The 26099-nt window shown below is 50.2% G+C and overlaps 1 protein-coding gene across 2 annotated transcripts in view; it reads right to left on the bottom strand.

The window, feature by feature from the left end:
* Positions 1-1901: 1901 nt before the first annotated feature.
* Positions 1902-26099, bottom strand: part of ANGPT4 (angiopoietin 4) — a 46117-nt gene continuing 21919 nt past the window's right edge. Inside the window, exons 2-9 of one of the 2 annotated variants that reach the window (XM_010361296.1) lie at positions 22449-22604; positions 20563-20684; positions 17309-17556; positions 13413-13528; positions 11967-12068; positions 10381-10547; positions 6437-6567; positions 4823-5280 (exon numbers count right to left, since the gene is read on the bottom strand). In XM_010361296.1, coding sequence (XP_010359598.1) covers positions 5120-5280; positions 6437-6567; positions 10381-10547; positions 11967-12068; positions 13413-13528; positions 17309-17556; positions 20563-20684; positions 22449-22604 — 1203 coding nt within the window. In that variant the 3' untranslated portion in view covers positions 4823-5119. Of the gene's footprint in view, positions 5281-6436; positions 6568-10380; positions 10548-11966; positions 12069-13412; positions 13529-17308; positions 17557-20562; positions 20685-22448; positions 22605-26099 lie in introns of both variants that reach the window. The other variant, XM_010361297.2, reaches the window with a different exon arrangement.

Genomic DNA, 26099 nt, shown 5'->3' with positions numbered 1-26099 from the left:
ATTTAATTTTATTTTAAGCATATGAAGACACCATTCTGAGGAGGGGTCCATGGCTTCACCAGATGCCAAATATGCCCATGCCACAGCAAAGAAAAATTCATTGATCAATCCTTCAATGACCCCATGAAGCAGCAGTATTACCAGCTTGCTACAGAGGGGAACCTGAGGCACAGGGAGGTTGTACAACTTATTTAAGGTCACACGGATATTGAGTGGTTGTGCATTATGATATCTGTCAGTTGTTTTTATAGCCTGTGGGCTGGTGTGGGCTTATCCTTTGTGTCACATCGGAAAGCAAGTCTGGTTAATTATTTTCTTTCTCAAGGTTAACTGAGATCGATAAAAAATAATACACATATATTGCATGGATTGTTTGTGGTCATCATTTGCTAATCCTTATACCTGTGCCATGTTGGATTAATTATTACAGCTTTGTGAGCTGCTTTATTAAGGAGGGGAAGTAGAATGAACAAATCATGGCAAGTCACTTCACCTCATCCTCTCATTTAAGGATATTGATTCTGGTGTTGCCAAGGTGACTCTGTCAGCTTTCTGAAGCATCTTTAAGTGGGAGAGGTGAAGGACCACACAGACTGAGGGGAAGGAAAACTCAGAAAAAAGGGTCAAATTCCCCAGCCACTGAGGCAAACCATCCTGATGAGGATCATCCCTCACCCTCGGCACATGGCCGCTTTCTACCTCGCCCGTCGTGGTTGCCTCTGGGGTGTACTCAGGGAACTCTCTCCCCAGTGTGGAAACTGCCTTTGCTGGGAACATGCAGAGATCTCAGAAATGATGTGTTCTGCCGATCTGGCTCCCTCAGGATCCATAAGGTGCCAGTGGGAGAGACTGAGTGGTCTTGGAGGCCTTTCCAGGAAGTTCCTCCTGCCCTTGGTATAGGAGTTTGGTGGTAGATGCCCAGATGTCCAAAGTGTTCTGGGAGAGGAAGGCAGCTTACAAATGCAAATGTGCTGGAGGTGGTGCATGGCTGTGCTGTCTTGGATGAGACCCTTTCCCTCTCTGAGCCCTAATTTCTTTTTTCTTTTCTTTCTTTCTTTCTTTTTCTTTTCTTTCTTTTTCTTTTTCTTTTTTTTTTTTTTTGAGACAGTCTGGTTCCATCACCCAGGCTGGAGTGCAGGGACGAGATCTCAGCTCAGTGCAACCTCTGCCTCCCAGTTCAAGCAATTCTCCCACCTCAGCCTCCCGAGGAGCTGAGGCTACAGGCATGTGTCACCATGCCCAGCTAGTTTTTGTATTTTTAGTAGAGACGGGGTTTCACCATGTTGCCCAGGGTGGTCTCGAACTTCTGAGTTCAGGCAATCCACCCACTTTGGCCTCCCAAAGTGCTAGAATTACAGGCTAGGAGCCACTGTGCCCAGTGCCTAATTTCTTCATCACTGAAATGGTAAGAAAACTAACCTGGTGCAGGGAGAGGTGACAAGGGTTTTGCATAGGAACCCGCAGATGCAGGTATCCTAGAGACTGGTCTCTACGAGCTGTGGCCCCCAGGAGACCCAGTCGAGGCTTGAGACCACAGCAGCCATGCTCTCTACAGTGCCTTGTGCTGCCCAGGATCCTCAGGCTGGTCTTGTCTGCAGCCATTGTGAGTCAGCATCACTGTCAGAAGGGCTTCCAGAGGTTGCTAGGTGTTCTGTCCATGGGAAACTGAGGTTCAGAGAGGGCCAGGGGCTCTGATCCAATGGCAGAGCCAGGACTGACAACAGGACCTAATATTCCTGGGCAGGACACAGCTGTGTCCTTGATAGTCTGAGGCAATCTAGGATAAACTGGAGCCTGGGGTCAGGACCTGGGGACGGAGAGGCTGAGAGAGGGCACAGAGGTGGAGAGAAGAGAGATGGGAGCCAGGGACAGGGAAGGAGGGAAGGTGAACACCTGCTCCTGCCTGCCCAGCATCCCTGCTTCCTGAAGTCATGACTTGGGTGGCACTGACCCCACTGCTGGTGCCAGGTGTGATCATGTGACCAAGGTCTGGTCAAGCAGAGTAAGAGTGATAAGCACAAGGATGGACACAGGACCAGTCCTGGCTGCAGAAAATCATTCCTTTACTGGAACCATGGAGACAGGGGAGCTCCCTGAGTCAGGGATGCTGAGCTGGGAGGACACGAGCCCGGGGCTGCCAGAGCCTTCTTGTGAGGAAAGATCCTGGCTGAAAATGAAGTCAATGGGGCAGATGGAGGGGCAGATGGAGGGGCTGAGAGTTGGAGCTGACATCATTTGAGCCTCTGGATCTAACCTCACTTGCCTTTACCCTTAGACAATAAATTGTGAGTCAATTTATTTCTTAGGGCTAGAATTTCTATCCCTTGTACCTGAGTCCTGGCATGGAGGAGGAAGGAAGATAAGAAAGAAGGATGAATATTTAAGAATGGGTGTCTGAGGCTGGGTATGGTGGCTTACGCCTGTAATCCCAGCACTTTGGGAGGCCAAGGCAGGTGGATCACATGAGGCCAGGAGTTTGAGACCAGCCTGGTCAACATGATGAAACCCCATCTCTACTGAAAATACAGAAGTTTGCCAGGTGTGGTGGTAGGTGTCTGTAATTCCAGTTACTCAGGAGACTGAGGTAGGAGAATCACTTGAACCGGGAGGCAGAGATTGCAGTCATCCGAGATCATGCCACTGCTGCACTCCAGCCTGGGCAACAGAGTGAGACTCTGTCTCAAAAAAATAAAATAAAATGACATAAAGAACAGGTGTCTGAGGGCAACTCAAATCAGCTTCCTGCCCCCTTATAAAATGGGAGTACAGAGAGGGACTTGGGCCTTCATCCCACCCAGAGGAGTTCTGTCCCTGGGCCTCACAGCTTTGCCCTGTCTCCTCTCTAGCTTGCAGTCAGCCTAGAAACTACAGTAGAAAAATAAATGATGTGGTTACAAAAATAAAACATCTTTTCCTCACCTGAGTGCAGGAGAAGGAGCGGCATGTGCTGGGGAATGCCTTCCTCACCCCATTCACCTCTTTGGGGACAAACATTATTAGGCACCTGCTTCATGCCAGGCTCTACTAAGACGATGACATACATGGTCTCATTTCCTCCTTGCCACAGCCCAGCCAGGAAGGAATAGTATCATCTCCATTTCACAGATGGGACAACTGAGGCTTTGACAATTGAGAAGGTAACTGGTGCCTTGAGAGGCTGAGCCACTGGACCAAAGTGTCAGAGCTGGAGCAGGTTTGTCCGACTCCAAAGCCCTGCCCACCACACCACACTACACACAGTAGAGGCTAAATAAAGGTCTGCTGGGCAAATGCTGCCTGAGGCAATTTGAGCTCCCTGGGCAGCAACCTGCCCCTAAAGATTTCCCATCCTGCCTGAAATGCCACCATCAGCAACCATGTCCTTTGGGTCTTGAAGGGGAAAAGTGCTGTTTCCCAGGAATGAGATCAAAGTCAGTCTGTGCTGGGTTTACTCAGGGATCGGCTGAGAGTGGGACTCAGGGCTGGGGCAAAGCCGGGGGATGAAGGTATCCTATTCCCATTGGCCCAGTCTCATCCAGGAGAAAACCTTCTGAGGACAGATGTGTATCCTGGCAGTAGGGCAGGTGGGCTCCTGGCTAGGCCTGGGTGTTGGCTGATAACAACAGGGCAGAGAGCATGACACAGTGATGGGGGCAGGTGACACAGTGGCTGTGGATCCTTTCTGACTCCATCCTCTGAAAGAAGCTATGTGGGCCCTGGTCTCCCAAGCTCAGGCAGAGGCCTGATCTCCTTCCCTGCAGCTCCCCACCTACCACCACAGAGGCAGCATCACTGCTGGATGGGGAAGGGGAGGGAGGCTAGGGGCTTCGGCTTGGAGTCAGAGAGGATCTGGACTTGGAGACAGATGTCCTGCCCAACAGTCCCTGTAATTGAGCCTGGGGGAGTTGAGGTTACAGGAAGTCCTGAGGGAAGCCACCCAGGTAGAGATCAGCTTCCTGGGGCTTGAAGGAGCTTTGGAGGACATGAGCCTATAACACAGGCAGGGACTAAGTTCTAGACCCTTCTTCAGGGATGGTATCTGTTTCAACTGAAAGGTTATTTCTAGTTGTTTTTAGAGGTTGTTTGAGGCTGTCACTGTGGCCCTTGTAGCCAAAAAGGGTGAGTATAGCTGAGGTGGGGATGGGGCTGTGGGGCTCCTCTTTGCGCCAGGGGAGCACTAGCTTTGTCCAAGAGCATCTACAGCCCTGTGAGATGCTCTGGGACAAACTGAGCCCATTTTCAAATAAGTAAATTTGGAGAAAGCTGCCCACTCTAGCCCCTTCATGGGTAGTCACAAGGCACTTGGCCATATTAAAGGCTCTGATCAGTCATGCAGTGAAGAGTGCCTGTTCACTTTGACTTAACCTGCTGTTTCCTTTTCTCATTGCTCATAGGTACTTTTAGAGACAAGCCATAGTTATTCCCTGTGACACATCCTCTAGGACATGCTGGAAGTGAAGGAGAATGTCCTTTTATGTCTCCTAAAGACCCTGAGCTCCAAACATTGGAGCCTAGAAGTGGTGAAGTGGTAAAGCCTAGAAGTGGTGAAGTCTAAAGACCCTGAGCTCTAGGGTCATTGGAGCCTAGAAGTGGTGAAGTATGAAGGGGAAATAATGATTAACCCACCCATTAAGGAGTGGATGCAGCCCCTTCAGACTTGAAAAGAAAGTTCAAGGACATCTCAAGACTAGGAAAGCTTGGAACAGGAGCTTGGAATGGGAGATGGCCTTCTCGCCAACCCAAGGGATAGAACCTGGGCCATCTGGGCAGCTTCCAGTGTGCAAATACCTTTCCACCTGCCTGCAACCCCACCATTGATCATGTATGCCTTTGAAGAGTCAAGTTTGGTCTGTTCTCAGCCCATTCAAGGACCCTCAGGCAGGGAGCCCCTGAAGGGGGAGGGAGAGAAGGGTGAGGACTACATCAGAGGGATGGGCCCTGAACACCCTCCATGTAACAGACAGAGGGGAGTAGGGGGGCAGATGACCCTTCTGGACTTCTGGGGCAAGGAGGGCTGGCTCAGGAAGCCCAGGATGTCAAGGAAGGTGGTGGCACAGGGTCTTGCATCTGGGTCCGGGTTGTCCAGGAGTGCCAAGTCCGAGCTTCTCCTGTGTGGTCCAGCCTCTGGCACAGCTGCTTGTTAGATGTCCAAAGGCCGTATCATCATGCGAGAGGCACGCAGCGAGTAGCTGGGACCCTTGAAGTAGTGCCAGCGGATGCCGTCCATCTTGTGCTTGTTGTCGGGAGCGTGGTAGTAGACACCATTGAGGTTTGACAGGCCACAGGCATCAAACCACCACCCTGGTGGAAGAGGGAGGAAAGGTGCTTGGTGGAGGTGGGAGCCCAGCCAATGGCAAGAGGGCAGCTCCTGTGTCCCAAAGAGAACAAAGACTGATCGGGGCTGTTACCTCCTCTGGGAAGCCAGCTGGCTGGGGATGGGGCTGGGTGGGAGTGGGGGTGGGGTGGACAACAGACCCTCTGCTCAGCCTGGGCCTCTAGAGGGCAGCAAGGGGCTCTGGCCACTCCTCGAGCCCCTTCGCTCCTCCCGGCCTTCTCCCTGAGCCCTTGGTGTCCCTGTCTTCATCCCTCACTGACCCTCTGCCTTTCCAGCTCCCCAGCCTCCCCAAATCGCTCTCCCCACTGCTTCCTAGTGGTCTCTGTCACTCTGTCTGAGTCTCTCACTCTCCGGGTTCATCTCTTTCTCTCTGATGGTCTCTGTGCTTGGGTCTGTCTCTGTGTGTCCCATTGTGTTCATCTTTGTCTGATGGTCTTTGTCCTCCTCTGCCTTTCATGTATTTGGCCCTCCCTTCCTCTGGGCCCCCAACTTTCACACGCTGTGTTCATCTCCTGGCCTCTTGTTGGGCTGAGTCTTTCTCCTCCGTCTCCCTCTGTACTTCTCTGCCCCGGGGTAGCTCTCCATCTGCTGCTCAATGACTCTGACAGCCTTGGTGGCTCTCTCTTTCTCCATCTGTCCTCTGTGTCTCAGAAGGTCTCTCCCCCTGTCTCTGTTCTTCCTACTTTGTCTCTGTCTCCCATTCACTCCACTTCCCATTCTCTGACCTCTGTGCCTACCAAGGAACACTGCCTGAGTCAGAGCTGGTGGGGAGCTGCCCCTCTGCCTCTCTCTGGTCTCCTGATTCTGGTTCAGCTTGCCTGGGGTTGGGACTGATAGGTGCCTCCCTGCAGGGCCTCACACTCAGTGTTCCTTTAGCCTTGTCTCTGAGGAAAACTGGTGGTGCCAGCTTTAGGAGGAGGTGAGACCTGGAGGGGACCTCAAGGACCCAGTGGGGGAAGGCACCGAAGGGGCACAGCCAGGTGAGCCTATGGGTGGGCAAGGCCTGGACCTGCACCCACCCTCCTGACAGCACCCGGGTGCACAAGAACCTGGGGAGGGAATGGGAGTGTCAATCTGGGTAAGCCCGTGGGTGGGTGGAGCTTCACCCTACCCTGCACCTACCTCCAGACATCACCTGGGCACACTTGCAGAGACAGTGGTCGTTGTCTGAGTCAAGGGTGCTAAAGCTGGTGTTCTGCAGGACCAGGCTGCTCTGGCGCCCTGCTGAGCCGCTGTACCCGACCACAGAAAGCCTGGAGGCCACCCAGAGGTGGTGGTGGCAGAAGGGCCCAGAGTCAGGTTGGGGCTGTGTCAAGGAAGAACTCCCCCAGTGGCTTTGTCCCAGGCTGGGCTTCCCCTCCAGGTGTTCTTGGAGGGAGAGCCCCAGCCTGGGTGGAGGGCTTGGGCTGTTTCCCTTCCTGGATTGCCTTCCCTGCCTGTTGCCTCCCAGGGACACAGCACTTACTGTATGCCAGACCTCCCCCATCTCACTGAACCTGAGTCTTGGAGGGAAGTGATAATGGTCACAATAATGATAATAATGGCTAATATATATATATATATTTTTTTTCTTTAGAGACAGCATCTTGCTCTGTTGCCCAGGCTGGAGTGCAGTGGCACGATCACGGCTCTTTACCACCTTGACTTCTTGGGCTCAAGCAATCCTCCCACCTCAGCCTCCTGAGTAAGTGGGACTATGGGCATGTGCCACCAGGCCCAGCTAATGTTTGTATTTTTTGTTAAGATAGGGTCTCACTTTGTTGCCCAGGCTGGTCTTGAACACCTGAGCTCAAGTAATCTGCCTGCCTCAGCCTCCCAAAGCACTGGGATTACAGATGTGAGCCACTGTGCCTGGCAACATTTCATTTTCTTTCTTTCTTTTTTTTTTTTTTTTGCATCTGCTATGTGTCAGGCATTGTTCAAAGTGCTTTGCCTAGGTTAACTCATTCTCATTTAATCCTCACAACACCCTATTCCCATTTTACACATGTGAAAACAGAAATCCCAAGAGCCAAAGAAACCTGCTCAAGTCTCAGAATGAATGAGGGTCAGAGCCACATGCCAGCCTAGTGTGGTCTGACTTGGGAGTCTATGTGCACTTTGCTCCCCAGCTGATGATGATCTGGCAACCCCAGCCCCATCACACCTCCTCACAATCACCCACCTCTTCCAAGAAGCTTTCCCTGACCACACCAGCCCCCATGGATCTGGGCTCCAGGGCACCCCAGCTCTGCAGCTTCGACATCTGCGGCCAGCCGGGTAAGGGTTTCTATTTGTTTGCCAGGCTCTGTGGCCTTGGTGGGCATGTCCAAGCCTGCCTGGTGATGAAGACCATGAGATCTGGGGGCAGAAAGCCTGGATTCAAATTCCAGCTCTGCCACTTGATAGCTGCATGGCCTTGGACGATTGGCTCACACCACTGAGCCTCAATTTCTTCATCTGTTCCAGTGGTAACAATAGTGAAATTAACAGTGCTGCCATCATTTGTTATTGTGATTTGGTGATGTCAGTGTGTGAAGTGTGAAGAGCAGTGCCACGGGCTGACTGCTCAACACATTCAGTCCTTGTTATTATTTGGCCCTTGGCGGATGGCTGGGCCTGGTTGGAGAGAATGCGGGGCGTTTGTACAGCAGGGTTGGGGGAGGCTGCACTGGCAGCCGAAGTAGGGAGCCAATTTGGGAGCAATTAAGAAGGTCCGGCTGAGGCTGGGTAGGGTGGCTCATGCCTGTAATCCCTGCACTTTGGGAGGCTGAGGCAGGCTGATTGCTTGACCCCAGGAGTTCAAGATCAGCCTGGGCAACATAGGGAAACCCTGTTTCTATAAAAAATATAAAAATTAGCTGGGCATGGTGGTGCATGCCTGTAATCCCAGCTACTTGGGAGGCTTGGGTGAGAAGGTCACTGGAGCCTGGGAGGTCAAGGCTGCAGTGAGCTGTGATCATGCCACTGCACTCCAGCCTGGGCAATAGAGTGAGACCCTGTCTAAAAAAAAAAAAAGGAAAGAAAAAAAAAAAAAAGAAAAGAAAAATAAAACAAAAAATAAAAAAGAAGGTCTTGCTGGGTGGAGGCAAGTGGATGGCAGATGTGGCCAAGGAAGCTCAAGGAAGCTTTTGTACCCCCAGGGCAGGGCCTGAGAAATTCCCCAGTGGGAATTCAGAGGGAATACAGGGCCTGGGTATGTGGTTGGCTCAGTCTCCACATCTCCAGTCACAGACTGTGTCTGTCACCAGGGAAATGAGACTTAATTATTCTCTGTGTAGAAAAGACTTGGGAGGCTCCCTCAGCTTCCTTTTAGGCACTTACTATGTCTGGGGATGGGAACAGCAGTGCTCCCAGAAAGCAGTCCAGTCAAGGGTATGAAGGGCTGCCTTGGGACAGTGATTGTAATATTATTTGCTGAGTGTTTACTACATGCCAGGCACTGTGTTAATGCTTCATGTGCAGTATCTCATTCAGGCCTCATCACACCCTTTTTGAGGTAGGTATGCCTAAGGCACCCATTCTACATATGAAAAGGTGAAGGGACTTGCTCAGGGTCACTCAGGGAAGTTGGGATGGAGTCAGGACTTAAGCCTTTGCTTTGGTGGCCAGTGGCTTAAATGGAACTCAGCATGGTGTTGTAGCTACTCACTGGTCAGGTGTGAGGAGTAGGGGGACATCCAAGGAATTTTTCATTCAGCTCTGGACCTCGCATTATCAAGTTGGTATGGATCCCATAAGGAGGGATGTCAGAACCTGGGCAACCTGTTTCTATAAAAACAGGGAAACCCTGTTTCTATAAAAAATACAAAAATTAGCTGGGCATGGTGGTGCATGCCTGTAATCCTAGCTACTTGGGAGGCTGAGGTGGGAAGGTAATTGGAGCCTGGGAGGTCTGGGAGGTCAAGGCTGCAGTGAGCTGTGATCATACCACTGCACTCCAGCCTGGGCAACAGAGTGAGACCCTGCCTCAAAAAAGCCTTTGCTTTGGTGGCCAGTGGCTTAAATGCAACTCAGCTGGAGGAAAGAGTGGGGACATATCACTGAGAAGTTCCCAGAAGTGGAATCAGGCATAAAGTTCAGGAGGACAGAGTCATTCAGAGATTCCTTGGGAGGAAGCGACCTTCCTATCAGTGGAGGTATTCCAGCACAGCTGGATGATGATTGCAACTATGGAGGGAATCTGTGAAGAACCAGATGACATGTGAGGTTTTTTGCAGCCCTGTGAGTGTGAGTGTATAATTCCAATTTTTTCCTGGTTCAGAGATAGCCAGGACCCAGGCTTATCTAAAAGATACTTAAATTTCTCTGAGAGGCAATGTCATGTTGTGGAGACATCATGAGTTTTGCAGCGGGGAGATCTGAGTTCAAATCCCAGCTCATTTAACTTGTAACTTTGGGCAGGATACTTGGTGTCTCAGTTTCCATATTACTAAAGTAGGTACAATAATGCCTACCTCAAAGTGTTGTGGGGAAGATTAAATGGAATAATGGTGCCTGGAACATAGTAGGTGCTCAATAAATGCTAATTCCTTTTCCCAAATATACCAAGAACCAGGCTGAGGACGGGGTGAGAAACCTTGATCATCTTACAATATTGTCATGTTTAAGGCTCATCCTGCTATTGAAGAAGCAGAAGCTCAGAGAAGCCAGACTGCCTTGTCCAAATTCCCAAAGCAAGCTGGAGCAAGGCCACAATGAGCGCAGGAATTTCAACTTCCGGCCCAGGGACCCTTCTACCCAACCCCGGGCATAGGACAGGCTGGGCAAGTCACCTCCTTTTGCTTCTGGGTCTCTGTAAAAAGGCTGACTTGGGGTGACTGACCTTGGAAGACCCCTTCTTGCTCCTCAGATGGCAGTGCCGGTGACATTCTTTCCACTCCACCCAGTGGCTAGGACATGCTGAGTGCTAACCAGCCGCCTCCAGATCCCATGACGTGCACCCAAATGGGGGACAGATGGCAGGGACAGGAGACGCCCAGAGACTGACCCTTGGAGCAGACTCTGTAGACACTAGCCTGGGGACCCCAGCCCCCCCACTAGCCTGAAGACCCCAGCCCCCACACCGGTCTGGGCCCTGAGCCCACCTGTATAGCTGGTTCTCGCTGCCCAGGTGGAAATGTTCATACTGGGCATAGGCCTCGTGGCCTTCCCAGTCTTGCAGCTCCACACGCAGAGAGTAGGCTGCCCTTCTGGTGAGCTGGTGCACCACCTCATTGCCCAGCCAGTGCTCCCCGGCTGGGTCTCCGAAGCCCTATAGGGAGGGGAGCGTGGGGTGAGACTCATGCTGAGGTGGAGGCCATGTCCCTGGCTGAGGAACTGGGCTGGGCCAGGCTCCAGGGCTGCTTATACAAAACCACTGTGCTTAATGATCGAGTTCGTAAGTACAGTGTAGGCAGGCCTGGGAGTGGGAGCCCTCCACCTGCTACAGGGAAAAGACTAAGACTTTTGTAAGTGTAAAAGTCTGTTAAAAGTTACTGAAATCACATTCCTCTGAAGTTCAAGAACAGGAAAACTAATCTTTGGTGACTACCTTTGGTGGAGTATTGACTGGGAGGGGGCACAAAGTGGGCCTCTGGGGTGCTGGGAGTGTTGTACATCTAACTCTGAGTGGTGGTCACGTGGTTGAATACATATGTAAAGTTTCACTGAGACTTACACTTTATTTGTGTGCTTAGCCACATGTATGTTAAATCTCAACAAAAATTAAATAAGTATTTCAATCAGCTACATAAATAGTAGACCAAACTTTGTTTAGTGACAGCGCAGCCACTGCAAGATTTCAGCCACACAGAAATGTAAAACTGAGAGTGTGGGGAATGTCATGTCCCAATGCCCTTGGACAGAACAAGAATTCAGCACCAAGGACAGGGGCACATCCAACGCCCGCTCCCCAATTTAGTCACGATGCAGTGCGGATTAGCCTGATGGTTAATATTCAGTGCTCTTTTGTGTACTTCTGCACCTGGACACCCTATTCCTCCTTGCCATTTTAATTACTGTTTAAAACCCAATTAGTTCAAAACACTCATAACTTAATTTAGTATTTATTTTTAAGTATTCCCTAAATGAACAGCAAGCAGACACAAATAACAGAACTGCTGTATCACCTTGTAGGAATCTTTTTCTATTTCTTTGGCTTTGAAAACTTTCAGAGTTTTTAAGTATTTTAAGTCAGCTTGACAAAAAATCCCTTATTCAAACCTAATTAAAAAATTGGAAAACAATAGGGTTTCTCTTCTGATAAAATACATGTGATCTTTGGCCCTGCAATTCCTCGTTGATGAATCTCTACTGCAGATATGACCTTAGGTGTATGAAAAGACAAGAAACTTCATTAAAGTCATGCAGTCAGGGGTGACTGGGGGGGATTTTTATTCTGTCCCCTTCTGTGTATTCTTTAAAAAATTAGCAATGTATATGTATTATTTTTTTAAAAAATTAAAACAAAAATAAAGCTAAACTTTTTTTTCTTAGAACATATGTCAAAGTTTTCAAAAAGAACATTCAAATTCAGGTGATGGGGTACCATAAAGCAGATGCGCACTGTCAAGTTTAGATGAGTTGATTTTTTCTGGGGGAGGAATGAGGGCAAAGTAGTCCCCTTCCAACAGCCCAACCCCTGCCCCAAGTTTCAGGGCTGAATGGCCCCTCCCCAAGGCAGCAGGGTTACCTGTTTATAATCCTTCCAGTTCCGCTGGAAATTAACGGTGCCATTCTCACGGCGCTGGATGAGGGTCCACCTGCCTCCACTGCTCTGCAGGTCACAGAACACCTGGAGGGGGTAGGCAAGGCACAGCTGGGAGCCCTTGGAGGCAGCCAGAGGCCAGGTCTGTGCTGGCCCAAATGTGGCTAGGCTGACAGACCCCCACAGAGCAACAGGTGAGCCTGGGGGTCCTGGGCATCAGAAAGATCCAGGCTCAAATTGCCCATCCATTGCCATCATTTTTCTAAAGTGGTGGGTAAGTAATGACCTCTCAGAGCCTTCCTCTTCTCATTTGTAAAATGGAGGTTTATACCTTAACCTCTTTGTGCCTCAGTCTCTCATCTGCAAACTGGAGTTGTGAAAATTAAATGAGATGAGTCATGTAAAGTGTTTAGAACAGTGCCTGGCACATACTAGGTAAATGGAAGCTTGACTTCTTTTTGTTGAAAGGAGAGTTTAGCAGGTGTGTGAGAAGTGTAAAAGACAACCTGGAGACAAACAGAGGCATTCTCTTTGGTATATTAAGAGGGGGTGAAAGGAAATAGAGCAATTGTGGCTCACATCTGTAATCCTAGCAATTTAGGCGCAAGGTGGGAGGATCATTTGAGCCCAGGAGTTTGAGACCAGCCTAGGAACATAGGGAGACTTTGTCCCTACAAAATATTTAAAAATTTTAGCCAGGGCATGGTGGCATGTGTCTGTAGTCCCAGTTACTTGGAAGGCTGAGGCAGGAGGATCATTCGAGCCCAGGAGGTCAAGGCTGCAGTGAGCTGTGATCATGCCATTACACTCCAGCCTGGGCACCAGAGCAAGACCCTATCTCAAAAAAAAAAAAAAAAAAAAAAAGGAAATTGTGAAGTTGGAATCTGCTAGTTGTTTCCCTTCTAGGTCTGGCTCTCAGACCCTCCCTCCTGACATCCGTGCTCTTCTCTGTCACCCTCCTTATCTGATGACTTGACCTTAAATTTTAGGACAACCTTGGGAGCCACTCATTGAAAATGGTGGCACCTCCATTAGCCCTGGTTTCTAATTTCCACATGGGGCAGAACCCCAAGTCCTGCCTTCAATATGTAAATTAGAAAGAAACATCTTTGGGCTAAGGCTCTGGAATTTTGGGGATTGTTCGTAATATCAGCTATCATCATCTTAACCAACACAGAACTATTTCCTGCTGTTCCAATGAAAGCATCTCTAAAGTGATGCTGGTGAAGGATGCACTGCCAACTTTGGGAACTTCTACTTATCTCCACAATCTGACCCCTGACTGCTGGGGGTTTCAGAAGTCAAAGCCACCCCTACACCTCTGGTATTTCAGATACTGGACAAAGTCCCGATGGAGTGGGGGGGTGTCTGTCTGGGAAGCCCTTGGCTCAGTACCCTCTAACAGCCACAGTTCCCAGGGAGTCCCCTAACCTTCCTGGGCTTCGTTGCATTGGACACCTGGATGGTGTAGACACCACTGGCACTGGCCCCAGAGCGCTGGATCTCTGCACAGTCCTGGAACACCTGCTCACCTGCCATTATGAAGGCTGCAAAGGGACAACACAAAAGTCAGTTGGAGATGGGCAAGGAAAGAGAGAAGGGTCCAAGTGGGCATGCCTGCCTGCTTTGTGCCAGGTTCTGGGTTGGGAGGTGCTGGGAACAGGGAGATGAGTCAGACCTGAGAAGATTTCATGGAGGAGGTGACAGTAAGCTGGGACCTGTACAATGAGCAGGAGTTGCCCAATGGAGAAGGGGAAGGTGTTCCAGGCAGAGGAAACAGCATATGCAAAGGCCCCAAGGTAGGAAGGGCCCTAGTGTGTGCAGAGGACAGGGCATGAGGAGGGGAACTGATGCTGAGGCCAAGGAAAGGAAATGACTCACACCATGAGAGAGGGGTTGAGACCAGGGAGGCTGCTTGTTGTTTGATGAAACTGAGAGGGTAGAACAAGGCTGGCACAGAGAAGGTGGGAAAGGAAAAGGAGAGAGGAAGCTGAGATTTCAGCAGGGCCAGGTCAGCCTTGAATGCCAGGCTGAGGAGCCCAGATTATCTGGGCTGAGAAAGAGCACTCTGTCCAGAGTGTGGAGTGGGGGCTGGAGGGGATGAGACTCAAAGCTGAGAGGCCAGAGAGGAGGCTGCTAGAGTTTTCTGGGAGAGAGTTACTGGGGCCTGAACTCCAGTGAGGCACTTCCCATTTCACAGACCAGGAAACTGAAGCCCAAGAGTGAGGCAACTGGCCCAAGGGCACACAGCCAGGTAAGGCAGAACCTTCTTTCTTTGGAGCTCCCTTGGGTGGGAAGCTGTGAGTTCCCCTCCATAGCCCACCCTTTTGGCTGGATCTCCCTGCTGCCCTGGGCATAGGCTCCCTTATTCTGTCCTCCCTGGAAGCTGACTGCTGGCCTTAAAGGGCCCCTGTTTCTTCCCTCTGGACTACATGAGATCAGGATAGTATTAATGACCAAAACTTACCGGGGTTTCTAGGCCTGGCCTGGAAAAAGTGACTTGACAAATAAACTGCAGAGATTTAAAATCTCCTGTCTCAATTAGTGGAATCCAGTTAGAGGTTTGAACTGTGATTCTACCAGAATCCAGTCTCTCTGGGTAGGCAGGTACACAGGATGGGGCTAAAATTCCAGATGGATAGGTCGTCAAAACCAATGAGGAACCAGGAGGCTACCACAGGGTGGGACTTCCTGGTTTGGCTTTACATCTGAACTTCAGGGATCCCAGATCCTGGATCTGGGGCACTTGTCCGGAGAAGGCTATTGCTCTCATGTCACAAATGAGGTGATGAAGACCCCCAAATCCATCCCAGTTCACCTACAAGCATTTCCTGGGCAGGGGTCTCCACTGCCCCACCTGTCGGCACCCCCCAGCTCCCCATGGGGAATGGAGTCCAGCCAAGCATGAGGAGGCTGTTGGCCTCATGGTGAGAAGGGATGGGCTGAACCTCACCCAGTAAGGCAACGACAGAGCCAGGGTTGGCCTGAGATTTCCAGCCACCCTTTCCAAGGCTCTGCTCACTGTTACTTTCCTTAGTCTACAACAATGTCAATAACAATAGCAATAATATCAACACTAAAAGTGAAATATTCACCATGTATGGTAGTGTTTCCAAGGTGCCGTGTAATGCCAGGGGTAGTTTGGGACCAGGAAAAATATTTTTGGGAGGCATAAGAATAGGATGGACTGATATCGACATGTAATGGTTTGACCTGGTCCTCCTCCGAATATCTGGGCTGGTAATTTGCAGCAGTTTCCCTCGCTTTTGGCCATAGGCACTGTGCTGAACCTTTGTATGCCTGAACTCATCTGATTCTCTGTGCAAGAACTCTATGAGATTATTATTCCCATTTTACAGGTAAGAAAAATTGAGGCTCTGAGAAGTTAAATAAATGACTTGTATGAAGTTCCAGTGCCAATAAGTGAAGGAGCCAGGGCTTGAACTCTGGCCCATCTGACTGCAAAACCAGTGCCCTTCCTCCTACACCTACACATCTCCCCTTGGATTTCCACCACTGAGCATACGTAAGGTTGAGCAAACAGCCTGCATTAACAATCGCTGCTTCTATATCGTGCACAGGTTCGGTCTTTTCTGCCTGTGTCCTTGTCCTTGTAACCTTCTGAACCAAACTCCCCACTGCCTGAAAACATCAGAAGACTTGACTCTTTTCTCCTTTCACCAGCCTCCACCTGACTAGGACAAAGCTAGGCAGAGGGCTAGTGCTCCCTTCCTGCTAGACTTCAAGAATGCCTGGTTCCTGTGCCCCGTCTCCATCCAACCCTCTCTTCTACACCTGGCGACTGAGTCTGTCCTTCAGTTTCTCCATCCAGAAGAGGGTGAAAGCAGCTGCCTAATGTCCTTCCCTGGTGATAGTGGAGCACAGGGGACAGGGTGTTTGGGCAAAAGGTGCCCAAGATGAGGTGCCCAACACAACCTCCTACTCAGACGATTGAGTAGACATTCAGCCCCAGCTGGGGACTAGGTTAGTCGTGGGTTAGTGGGAGGCGTTGGGCCCAGGCCCTGTGCCTTGGGCTGAGCTACAAGAAACCCACACATGGGATGAATTCGGGTAGCTCATGGCTAGGTCTATGCATAAGCCAGTAATGGGTTCAGGTTAATCCACATGTCGCGGTTTAGAAGGTGTCTACTTTTCCTGCCTGTAGCTTCCTTAGGCCTCAAATCCCTACTCGGCAGTGTCTGTCAGACTTAGATGGAGCCAGGTGGGCTCCTCTGCCCTCAAATCCTTGTCAGCACTGGTGGCGCCTGAAGTGCCATCACTATTGGGTCTTAAAGGCTTTCCAGCCTTCCCCTATGGATCTAGGAGCAGCAGCAGCCCCTTTGATCTTTCTCTCTCATCAAGCCATCTCCACACATGGTTCCAATCAGAGCTTCTTGAAAGTAGTCCCACTCTGTTCAAAAGCCTCCCATGCCCCTGCTAGCCTCAGGCTAAGAGCCCTTCTCCTTCGCACAGCCTTTGGACCTGTCTGTTTTCACGGTCTAGAAACTTCAGGAACACTGATAGCTGAGCATCTGGCACATATTAGGCACTCAAAAACTGTATTTCTTTCTCCTTCCCTCTGGGACTCATAGACCAGGGATCGAACATTTTTGCAAGGGACAGGGGCTGTGACTGTGCAGTCACTGCTGTATCCCCAGCACCCAGCACTGGGCCTGGAACACAGTAAGTGCTTAGTAAATGTTTGTGGACTGAGTGATTGCCGCTGGGACCAAGAATGCCTTGGACAACCCAAGTAGGCTGTGTTAGAAGGAGTCAGTGAGGGCCTGGGAGCCTGGCCCAGCATTGTTTCCCTGCCCCAGAAGCCAGGGCCAGGGATGCCTCTTCACTTCTTTTTGGCCCTCTTGGGCTTAGGGACAGGGGCATTAAGATGAGAGAGGTCCTTGGGGCGCATTGAGTCCAACCTCCCAGTTCCTGCCCATTCTATAGCTAGGGAAACTGAGGCCCAGGGAGGGGTAGGACAAGCCCAAGAAAGTGGGGCTGGAGAGTGAATCCTGGAGACCAAACTTGTCAGTCTGGACTGCTGTTGCCCTTATCCTCACCTCCAAAACCCACGGGTAAACTGAGGCCAAGGGAGAGGCAGGGGCACGCCCAAGGTGACACACGGAATTAGGGGACAGGGCCTGGATTGGGATTGTTGTTGCTGCCATTGTTATTACTGTTTATTGTTATTTCTGTTTCACAGATGGTCGGGGAGGGTGGGGCCCGCAATGGCTCCCAGGTGCCCAGAGACCCTGAAGTGTGAGCAGGGTCTCCCTCCCATCTCCCACCCGTCTTTAGCCGCACTGGGGCGCACCCAGCTCACTCACCCGGGGCCGAGGCGTTAGCCCTTTCTTGCACCAGGTCCCGCAACAACACCAGCAGCTGGCTCAGGCTGCGCTGCTGGTCCTGTAGGAGGCTGGAGTTGTGCCTGACACCGCGCAGGCCACGCTCGATGTTGGTGAGGGCGGCGCTCTGGCGGCTCAGCGTGTTCAGCAGCTTCGCCTTCTTGCTGAGGATGCTGGCCAGCTCCTCCTGCTGCTTGGTCTCCAGGGCCTGCAACCGCTTCTCAAGCTCGCTGCGGGGTAGGGGGCGCACAGAGATGAGCCTGGCGTCCTCGCGAAGCATGCACCCCGGCGCACCTCCCCTGGGCCCTGGAGTCCCTGCAGCCTGAAAATGAGACTCAAGTGTGGTGGAACGTCCTGTGCCCACTGTAGGCACAGGTTGAGGAGGGGAGAAAATAGGTACCCAGCCCTGGAGTAATATAGATTGAGGTTTAGTGGAAGAAAGAGGTGGTGTGTGAGGGACACCAGCAACTGGGTAGCTATTATCAAATCCCAAATGTGCTTGCTTTTTGACCCAGCAGTCTACTCGCAGGAGATATCCTCTAGGGAGCATGGGCAAGAATGGCCCTGTAGACTTGCTTCTCATAGAAAAATAAACAAACAAAAAACAATATAGCCTAGATGCCAAACAGCCCTGAATCCGTTGCGTTTTGGTGTTCCTGGAAATGTTCCGCAGTCATGAAGAAGGAGGCATTTGCACAGAATTGGAAAGATGCCCAGGACTTGGGGCATATCAAGTCTAACCCCATGTGTGGCAAGAGAAGAAAGAAAGAAAGAAAGTATTAATGTAAATATAGAAAAATGGGGTGAACATATAGGGGAAGGCTGGAAAGACCACAGTGGTGCCTGTGTTTGGGGATAATATGAAAGAAATTCCCTCAAGGGCTGTGACTTCTGCAGGGCGGGTTTGAGTGGATGGAGATGGAGAGGAGGAAGATGGGGGCAGGATGGAGGGCCCAGCTTTCACTTTTATTTTGTACAGGTTCCTGTTGTCCGATATATTATAATAATCAAGAGACTTTTTTTTTTTGTAACGGATTTAGAAGCAAAGAGGAGTTTTTCAAAAGAAAGCTTTTGACTCAGCTCTTTCTTTTTGGGCATTTTATCCTCCAGATTTGCTCACACGTGTGTGAAATGAGACATGGTAACGTTACTCATCATATCACTGGTTGGATTAGTAAAAGGCTGGAAACAACCTCAATATCCATTAACTGGGGACTGGAGAAATAAAAGCAGGGACCACATATGGTGGAGCATTGTAAAGGCGGAGAAAAGAATGAGCAAGCATGTCATGCAGTTATAGAATCTTTCTAAGGTAACTGAATAATAATTTATAAAAACAAGGTATAAACAAGTAGTAGGCTACATTTGGGCTTAAAAAGGATAAAAACGGGAGTGTACAGATGCTCCAAAACGTATGATGGGGCTACATCCTAATAAAGCCATCGTAAGTTGAAAGTGTCCTAAGTCAAAAACGCATTTGATACACCTAACCTGCTGAACATCCTAGCTTAGCCTAGGCCACCTTAAACAGGCCTAGAACACTTACATTAGCCTGTGGTTGGGCACAATCATCTAGCACAAAGCCTATTTTATAACAAAATGTTGAACAGTTTATGTAAGGTATCGAATATTGTAATGAAAGAGAAAAACACAATGGTTGTATGGGTACTCAAAGTACGGTTTCTACTGCATGTGTATCACTTCGTACCATTGTTAAGTCAGAAAATTGTAAGCCCAACCATTGTAAGTTAGCAATCTTCTGTATGTATGTGTTTGCATGTTCATAAGAAACCCGGAATGTCAGCTTATAGAATGTCAGCTTCATGAGGAAAGGGGCTTTTGTCTCTTTGTTCATTTCTGTATCCACAGTGTCTATAATAGTGCCTAACACATGAAAAGAGTTCAAAAAATAATTGTTGGTTGAATGAATGGAAGGGTACACAAGAAACTAGGAACAGTGGCTACCTCTGGCTTGGGTGGGTAGCTGAGGAACAGGGCTGGGAGGGAGACATTTTCCTGTATATCCACTTGTGCCAACTCATTCTGCAGACTAAGAAAATGAGTCCAGCTAGGGCAGAAGAAATTTCCTCTGGACACCCAATTATGCTGCAGGAAAAGAGAGAATTGGGGCACACTGAAATTCTAGAATTCCTGCTTTGCCTTCACGGGCCAAGAGTTTACTGATGACATCCTCCATCCTCACTGATTTCTAGACACCTGGTGCTAATTTAGAGTCATTGAAAGTATCCCAGTCCTTGCCACTGAGACCTTGGGTTGGGAGAATAAGAAGATGGGCAGACTGTCATTAATTGCACCCAGATCAGAGAGCTTGGGGATCTTATGGCGTTATCCTGAACCAGCATGTGAACAACAACATCTGGCCTGATTCACAGGCCTGTGGCTCGTTCAGTGGATAGATTTTGCCTTCTCCAGAACCCTGACTTTGGCAGTTTTTTTCTTCACTCAGCTTGAAACGGAGATGAAATCAGCCTTAGCTGCCAGATTTTTCTGCTTTATCTAAACCTTATGACCGTTTTTTTTTTTTCCGGTAATTTAAAGAGTGTTCCCCTGATGTCTATTTGCTTATAAATGCAAAGACTCTCTGATAGTGCAGACAAGAACCTGGTAGCTGTGGTTTCTTCTGGGAAAGGAAGCAGGTAGATAGCACCAGATTTATTTATTTGCAAAGAAGTAAAACCAATAAAATTTACAGGGTGAATAGTATGGTGGGTGAATTAGATCTCAATAAAGCTGTTAAAATTTATGAGATAAATAAAAGAAGGAGGAAAGGAAGGAAGGAAAGGGAAAGAGAATTAGGGTGTCCTGGGCCCCAGGAAAATGCCTATCCCCTGTCCCACCCAGTGCAGGGGCCAGGCAATGTGCCTGCTTGGCCCCTAGCCCAGCCCCATACCCAATCTCATTTCCAGCCTCAGTCTGGGCTGCAACCCTGGTTTCAGTCCTTCCCCAGCAGGGGCTATTCCCAGCTCTAGTTTCAGCCCTAACTCCCAGAATACCTCCTTGCCCCAGTCCTAATCCAAGCTCCTAGTTCTGGCAGCAGGCTCTATCCCAGACACCAGGCCACGTCCAGCTTCCGGTCCTGGCTCCAGCCTCAATCCCAGCACTGGTTCTGGTGCCCGCCCTAGGTCCTAAATAGTCTATCTATTTAGTCTACCTAAAACTGTCTTGTCTGCACTCCAGCCCCAGCCCCTGTCCCTGGGGCCAGGTGCCACACCCACCTGTTTTGGCCCTGAAGCTGCTGGAGTTTCTGCCTCTGTAGCAGCAGCTGGTTCTCCAGCTTGTTGGTGGAAAGGAAGGTCTCCGGCATCTGGGCATCCATTCTTGATGTCTGGTTCAGGAGCTGCCCCAGCAAGCAGAAGCAGGTAGGGGGCTACGTAAGTACTACAGGAGCCCTGCCCAACCACCCACCTGCCCACAGGCCCTGCCACTCCAGAAACTTACCCATTTCCACTCTCTCAGTCATAGTTCCTGTGGTTACTCCTTCACAGGCCCTGACTTAGCTTATGATCTGCTTCCTAAATTTGCCTTTCTCCATCACTGCAATGGCAGCTCCATTCTCCCTGCTGCTTAGGCCCCAGGAGCCATCATCCTTGTCCCCCACATCCAACCCATCTGTAGGGCCTATCTGCCCTGCCTTCCAGGTGGTACCTGACCACTTCTGTCCTGCTCTGTGGCCCTCACTCTGGCCCTGGACTCCTCCCTCGCTCCCTGCAGTCTAGTCTCTACTCAGCAGCCTGGGACCGCCTCTTAAAACATGTTTGCTCTGTTCAAAAGCTTCCTGTGGCTCCCATCTCATGCAGCAGAAATGCCCCAGTCCTCACCATGGCCTGCAAGGCCCTGTGGTGTGATCTGTCCCTATGACTTCTCCAGCCCCTTGCCTGCCACTTTCCTCCTGGTCACTCCAGCATATGGTTCTCCTGATGTTCTTGAACCCGCCAGCATGTCCATCCTCCCTCTGGGCCTTTGCATGTGCTACATCCCCTGTCTAGAGCACTCTCTGCAGTAAGCCTTGCTGCAGCCCTACCTTCTCTGTGGCCCTTCCTGGCCTTGCTGTACGAACTTGCAGCTCTCATCCCTCCCACCACTCCCAGTGCACCCCGCTCTTGCTCTCTCTTCCGTGCTATTTTCTCCTTAGTGCTGTCACTGGCTAACATATATAGCCATGTCTTGCTTAATGACTGAAAAATGTAAGAAGGTCATCATTAGGCAATTTAGTCATTCTGCAAACATTATAGCGTGTACTTACAAAAATCTAGATGGTATAGCCACCTGCACACCTAGGCTATATGAGGCAGCCTATTGTTCCTAAGCTACAAACCCATGCAGCATGTGACTGCAATACTGTAGGCAGTTATAACACGGTGGGAAGTATTTCTGTATGTGTATCTAAACATAGACAAGGTACAATGAAAACAGCATATGATACTCTTATGGGACCGCTGTTGTCTATGTGGCAAGGTGTTGACTGGAACACTGTTAAGCAGTGCATAACCATGTATGTCACCCATCTTTTCGTTTTCGGGGAAGCTCCACAGGAGTAGGAATGTGTGCCTGCTCTGTTTCCTGCTATATACTAGAACCAGTCTTCTCAAGCAGTGCCTGGCACACAGGGGATCAAACAAACAAATGGGCACAAACTTGTGTCTATTTGTTACTCACTTTTTCATCCACTGACCTCCCTACCCTTCGTTTATTCACTAGTTCTTTCCCTGCTCTTTGCTGCTCAGATACCTCCTCTCTCCAAGTCCTTGGCCCCAGGAGCCCAGGGAAATGTTTCTTATCCATCTTCCCCTGGTGCATTGTAAGCCCTCTGAGGGCAGGGGGGCTGTGCTACTATACCCCTCATCCCAGTGCCCAGCACAGACCTGGGCACTGAAGTTACAGAGGCAGAAAAGCCAAACCCAGCATCCATCCCCCAGGGCTCACAGCTTGGAGGGAGATTGTTTTATGAGAAGGTCATCAGGGAGGAGGGACCCAGGGGGCTACAGGCCCAGAGGAGGCCTTGACCCTACCCAGGGTCAAAGATCAAGATAAGATGACTGGGGCTATGAGCCAGCCTGGCCAGCCACAGGCCCTCAGTGCTCACTCAGTCACCCTCTGTTACCTGAGCCTCCATGTCGGTCAGCTTGCGGGTCTGGGCAGTGGTCTGGTTCAGGAGGCTGGTGCCCAGCTCTAGCATGGGGGCCGTCTGATTCTGGGCCATTTGCTGCTGGACCTGCACCAGCTTCGACCTCAAGATCATCTTGATGGCCCTCTCTAGCTGTGGGAGACCATGGGCTGGGGTCACGGGGGAGGGGCTGGGGGAAGCCCCCTGTCCCTCCCACGTGTCATCATGGGAGGGCACTGAGCAGCCACATGAGGCCTCCCTGGCTCAGAACATGCCAGGCCAGGTCAGGCCACCATTACCTCTTGCCTGGACTATCCCAGTAGGTTTTTCCCTGGGAGGGATTTATATGCCTGTTTTGTCTGCCTCTCTGCTTCCATCCTTGTCCCCTGCACAGTCCATCCCCCACTAGGCAGCCAGAGGGATCCTGCTAAACCTAAGTCAAGTCACACTCCTCCTCTGCTCAAAATCTTTCCAGGGTTCCTATCTCACACAGAGGAAAAGCCATGGCTGCAGGTTCCTCCATGACTGGGCCTGCCACTGCTCTCTCATTCCTCTCCTATCCCCCTCTCTGTCACTTACTTCAATCCCGATGCAATGCCTCCATGACATCCCTCCAACGAAGCAAGCATGCGCCCACAAGTTGTTCCCTCACTGTTCCCTCTGGAATCCTCCCCCAACCCTGATCCCCATCTGCATGGCACACGCTCATGCTGTTTCAGCTTTCTTCATACCACTTATCACCACCTGACTTTTTAAAATCACTACCTCTGTTTTTATCTGTCTGTTGTCTGTTTCTCTCTCTAGAATGTCAATTCTATGAAGCCAGGGACTTGGTGTTGCTCACTACCTTGTTTCTGTGTTTAGCACAATGCGTGGTGCACAGTGAGTGCTCATAAATGTGTGTTCAATGAATTGATGAAAAAGGGGAAACAGCAAGGGTCAGAGCACAGCGCCCAATCGCATGCCCCTTCCCCAGCTTCCTCGGGGCGAGCCAGCCAGCAGGGAGTGGGAATGCATCTCTCTGTTGTACAAAGAGTTTGCAGGTCCATTGGCCAAACTGTGCTTTCGATTTTCAGATCTCCTCCATCTGCCAAATGGGGCTGGTCTGGCCAGTCTCCAAGGGTTCTCCCAGCTCTGATGTTCTGGGATCCCACGTGCAAATGTTCATTTCTTTGACAGGGCTGCTCCTTTCCCAAGGGCAGGAGAGCTGGTCTGGCATGACACCAGTATCCTGTTGTAAAGGTGAACAGTCTGTTCTCAGGGCTCAGTGCCTGCGGGCAGAAAGCCGGCTCCCATCCACCATTGCCTCTCCATTCGGCACACATGCTGGCCTCTCACCACGCCCCCTACCCCCGTCCCTGGCTCCTTCCCGGGCTCCTTCCCTTGCCCTCTCACTCAATCTTTCAGAAGGTCCAACTGGACAGCTCCCAGGGTCTCTGGAAGATGGTTGCTCCCCGGGAGAGGTGGTGACCTTGGCTTGGGCCAGGCTCCAGCCACTTCCTCCTTCATCTCTTCTCCCCTCTTCCATCTTGACTGTTCACTCCCATCCCTTCCTCACCCTGGAATGTTTCAAAGGGAGCAAGTTCCATTATCAAATCCTGGAGCGGGTGCTTGTAGGCAGTAGTAGTACTGGTTACAGCTGTGTTTCTCAAAGTGTGGTTCTTCTGAGAGCTCATTAAAAATGCGAATTTCCAGGTCCTACCCCAGACCTCCTGAACCGGAAACTCTTAATGATGCCCAGACATCTGTGGTTAACAAACCCCCTGGCTGAGTCAGATGCTTGTTCAAGTGTGAGAGCCCTTGATGCAGAGATGGCAACGGAGACTGAAAACCAGAGAGACCCCCTTCCTTCTTTCCCTGCATCATTAGCCCACCCCCTCCCTGCAGCACACAAGCATGCGCTAACAGCTCCCATCTAAAAACTAACTCCACAGCCTCCCTGGCTGCTTCTCCAATTTCTCTGATCTCCTCAACACAAAACTTCTACAAGTTGTCTCCATTTTCTCACCTCCACACCCACCCTCACTTAAAAAAAAAACACGTTAATAATATAATGATGTTACATTTCACACATACAAAAAAGCATAGAGGCCAGGTGCAGTGGCTCACACCTGTAATCCCAGTACTTTAGGAGGCTAAGGAGGGTGGATCATTTGAGCCCAGGAGTTTGAGACCAGCCTGCGCAACATGGCGAAACTCCATCTCTACTAAAAATACAAAAATTAGTGAGGCATAGTGGCACAAGCCTGTGGTCTTAGCTACCCAGGAGACTGAGGCAGGAGGATTGCTGGAACCCGGGAGGCGGAGGTTGCGGTGAGCTGAGATGGCACCACTGCACTCCAGCTTGGGTAACAGAGTGAGATCGTGTCTCAGAAAAAAACAAACAAACAAACAAAAAAAAAAACAAAAAAAGTATAGAGAATAAATATAACCCATAGTGTTCATTCTCCTGTATACCTCCAGTCACGTCTCTCCATCCTGGGAGGTCCCTTTGCCTCCTGGGGTCTCACTGTTGCCCAGGCTGGAGTGCAGTGATGTGATCATGGCTCACTGCAGCCTCAAACTCCTGGCTTCAAGCAATCCTCCCACCTCCCAGATAGCTCCCAAATGGGTGAGCACCACGATGCCCCGTTCCCCCTTTGCTCTTTAATTCACCTTGTCATAGATAGCCCTCCTTGTCACTGCACTCAAGGGACACTTTTGTGTCCTCGTCTTTCTTGACATCTCAGGAGTGATCACCTGGATGGCCACTCCCTGTTGCTGGATGACTTCCCCCCAATCCTGGCTTCCTCCTAGCCCCTAATCACCCACTCTCTGACTCTTCCTTTACAGACTTCTACATGGCAGGGCTCCCACGGCCCAGTCCTGGGTCCTTGTCTCTATGTACATTCACTCCCTAGGTCAGGGGTCCTTAATGAAGAACCACAGGCTCCATGAACTTGAGTGAGAAAAAAAAAATCACATTTTTTTGTCCACTAATCTGCAATTAAAATTTGGCATTTCCTTCAGTTATGAGCTTAGGTCACAAACCACAGCTGTACTAGCAGGTCCTGATAGTCATTACCAATAGAAATCCCAAATATTTTCATATCACAACACATTCTTACAGTATCTTAAGACATTGTTTTTACTCACTGTGACTTTGGAATTATGGACATCAGACCCACCACTGGATAATGCTGTGCCTGATCGCAGATTTTATCTTTCATATTTTGCTTATGATTTTCATATTACTGAGTGTTCCTATGCTTTGATTTTATCCATTTCTGAGAAAGGATCATTAAACTTCACCAGGACCAGATGCCAAGGGGTCTGAGGCTCCAAATGCATCAGGGTCCTGCCCGAGGTGCTGAGATCAGTCTTTGGAGTTCCGCATACCCCTGGCTGATGGGGCCATCACCATCTCCCACCCAGACTTCTCCCCTGCATGTCCCCAACTCACCATCTCTGCATGGTTTCCATGAGCATCTCGAGCCCAGTGTGAAACTCTTCGATCCTCAGCTCCCACTGCCCCTGTCTCTGCAACTCCCACCCCATTCTTCCAAGTCTTTCCCATCTCAGGAAACGGCCCCACCCAGTTCTGAAGCCCCAGACCCAGACCTCAATCTTAACTTCTCTTTTCCTTAGCGGCCACACTCAACCCACCAG

This window comes from Rhinopithecus roxellana, chromosome 13 (assembly GCF_007565055.1).
Source record: "Rhinopithecus roxellana isolate Shanxi Qingling chromosome 13, ASM756505v1, whole genome shotgun sequence".
NCBI lineage: Eukaryota > Metazoa > Chordata > Mammalia > Primates > Cercopithecidae > Rhinopithecus > Rhinopithecus roxellana.
This window is presented reverse-complemented; position numbering and strand designations above follow the sequence as displayed.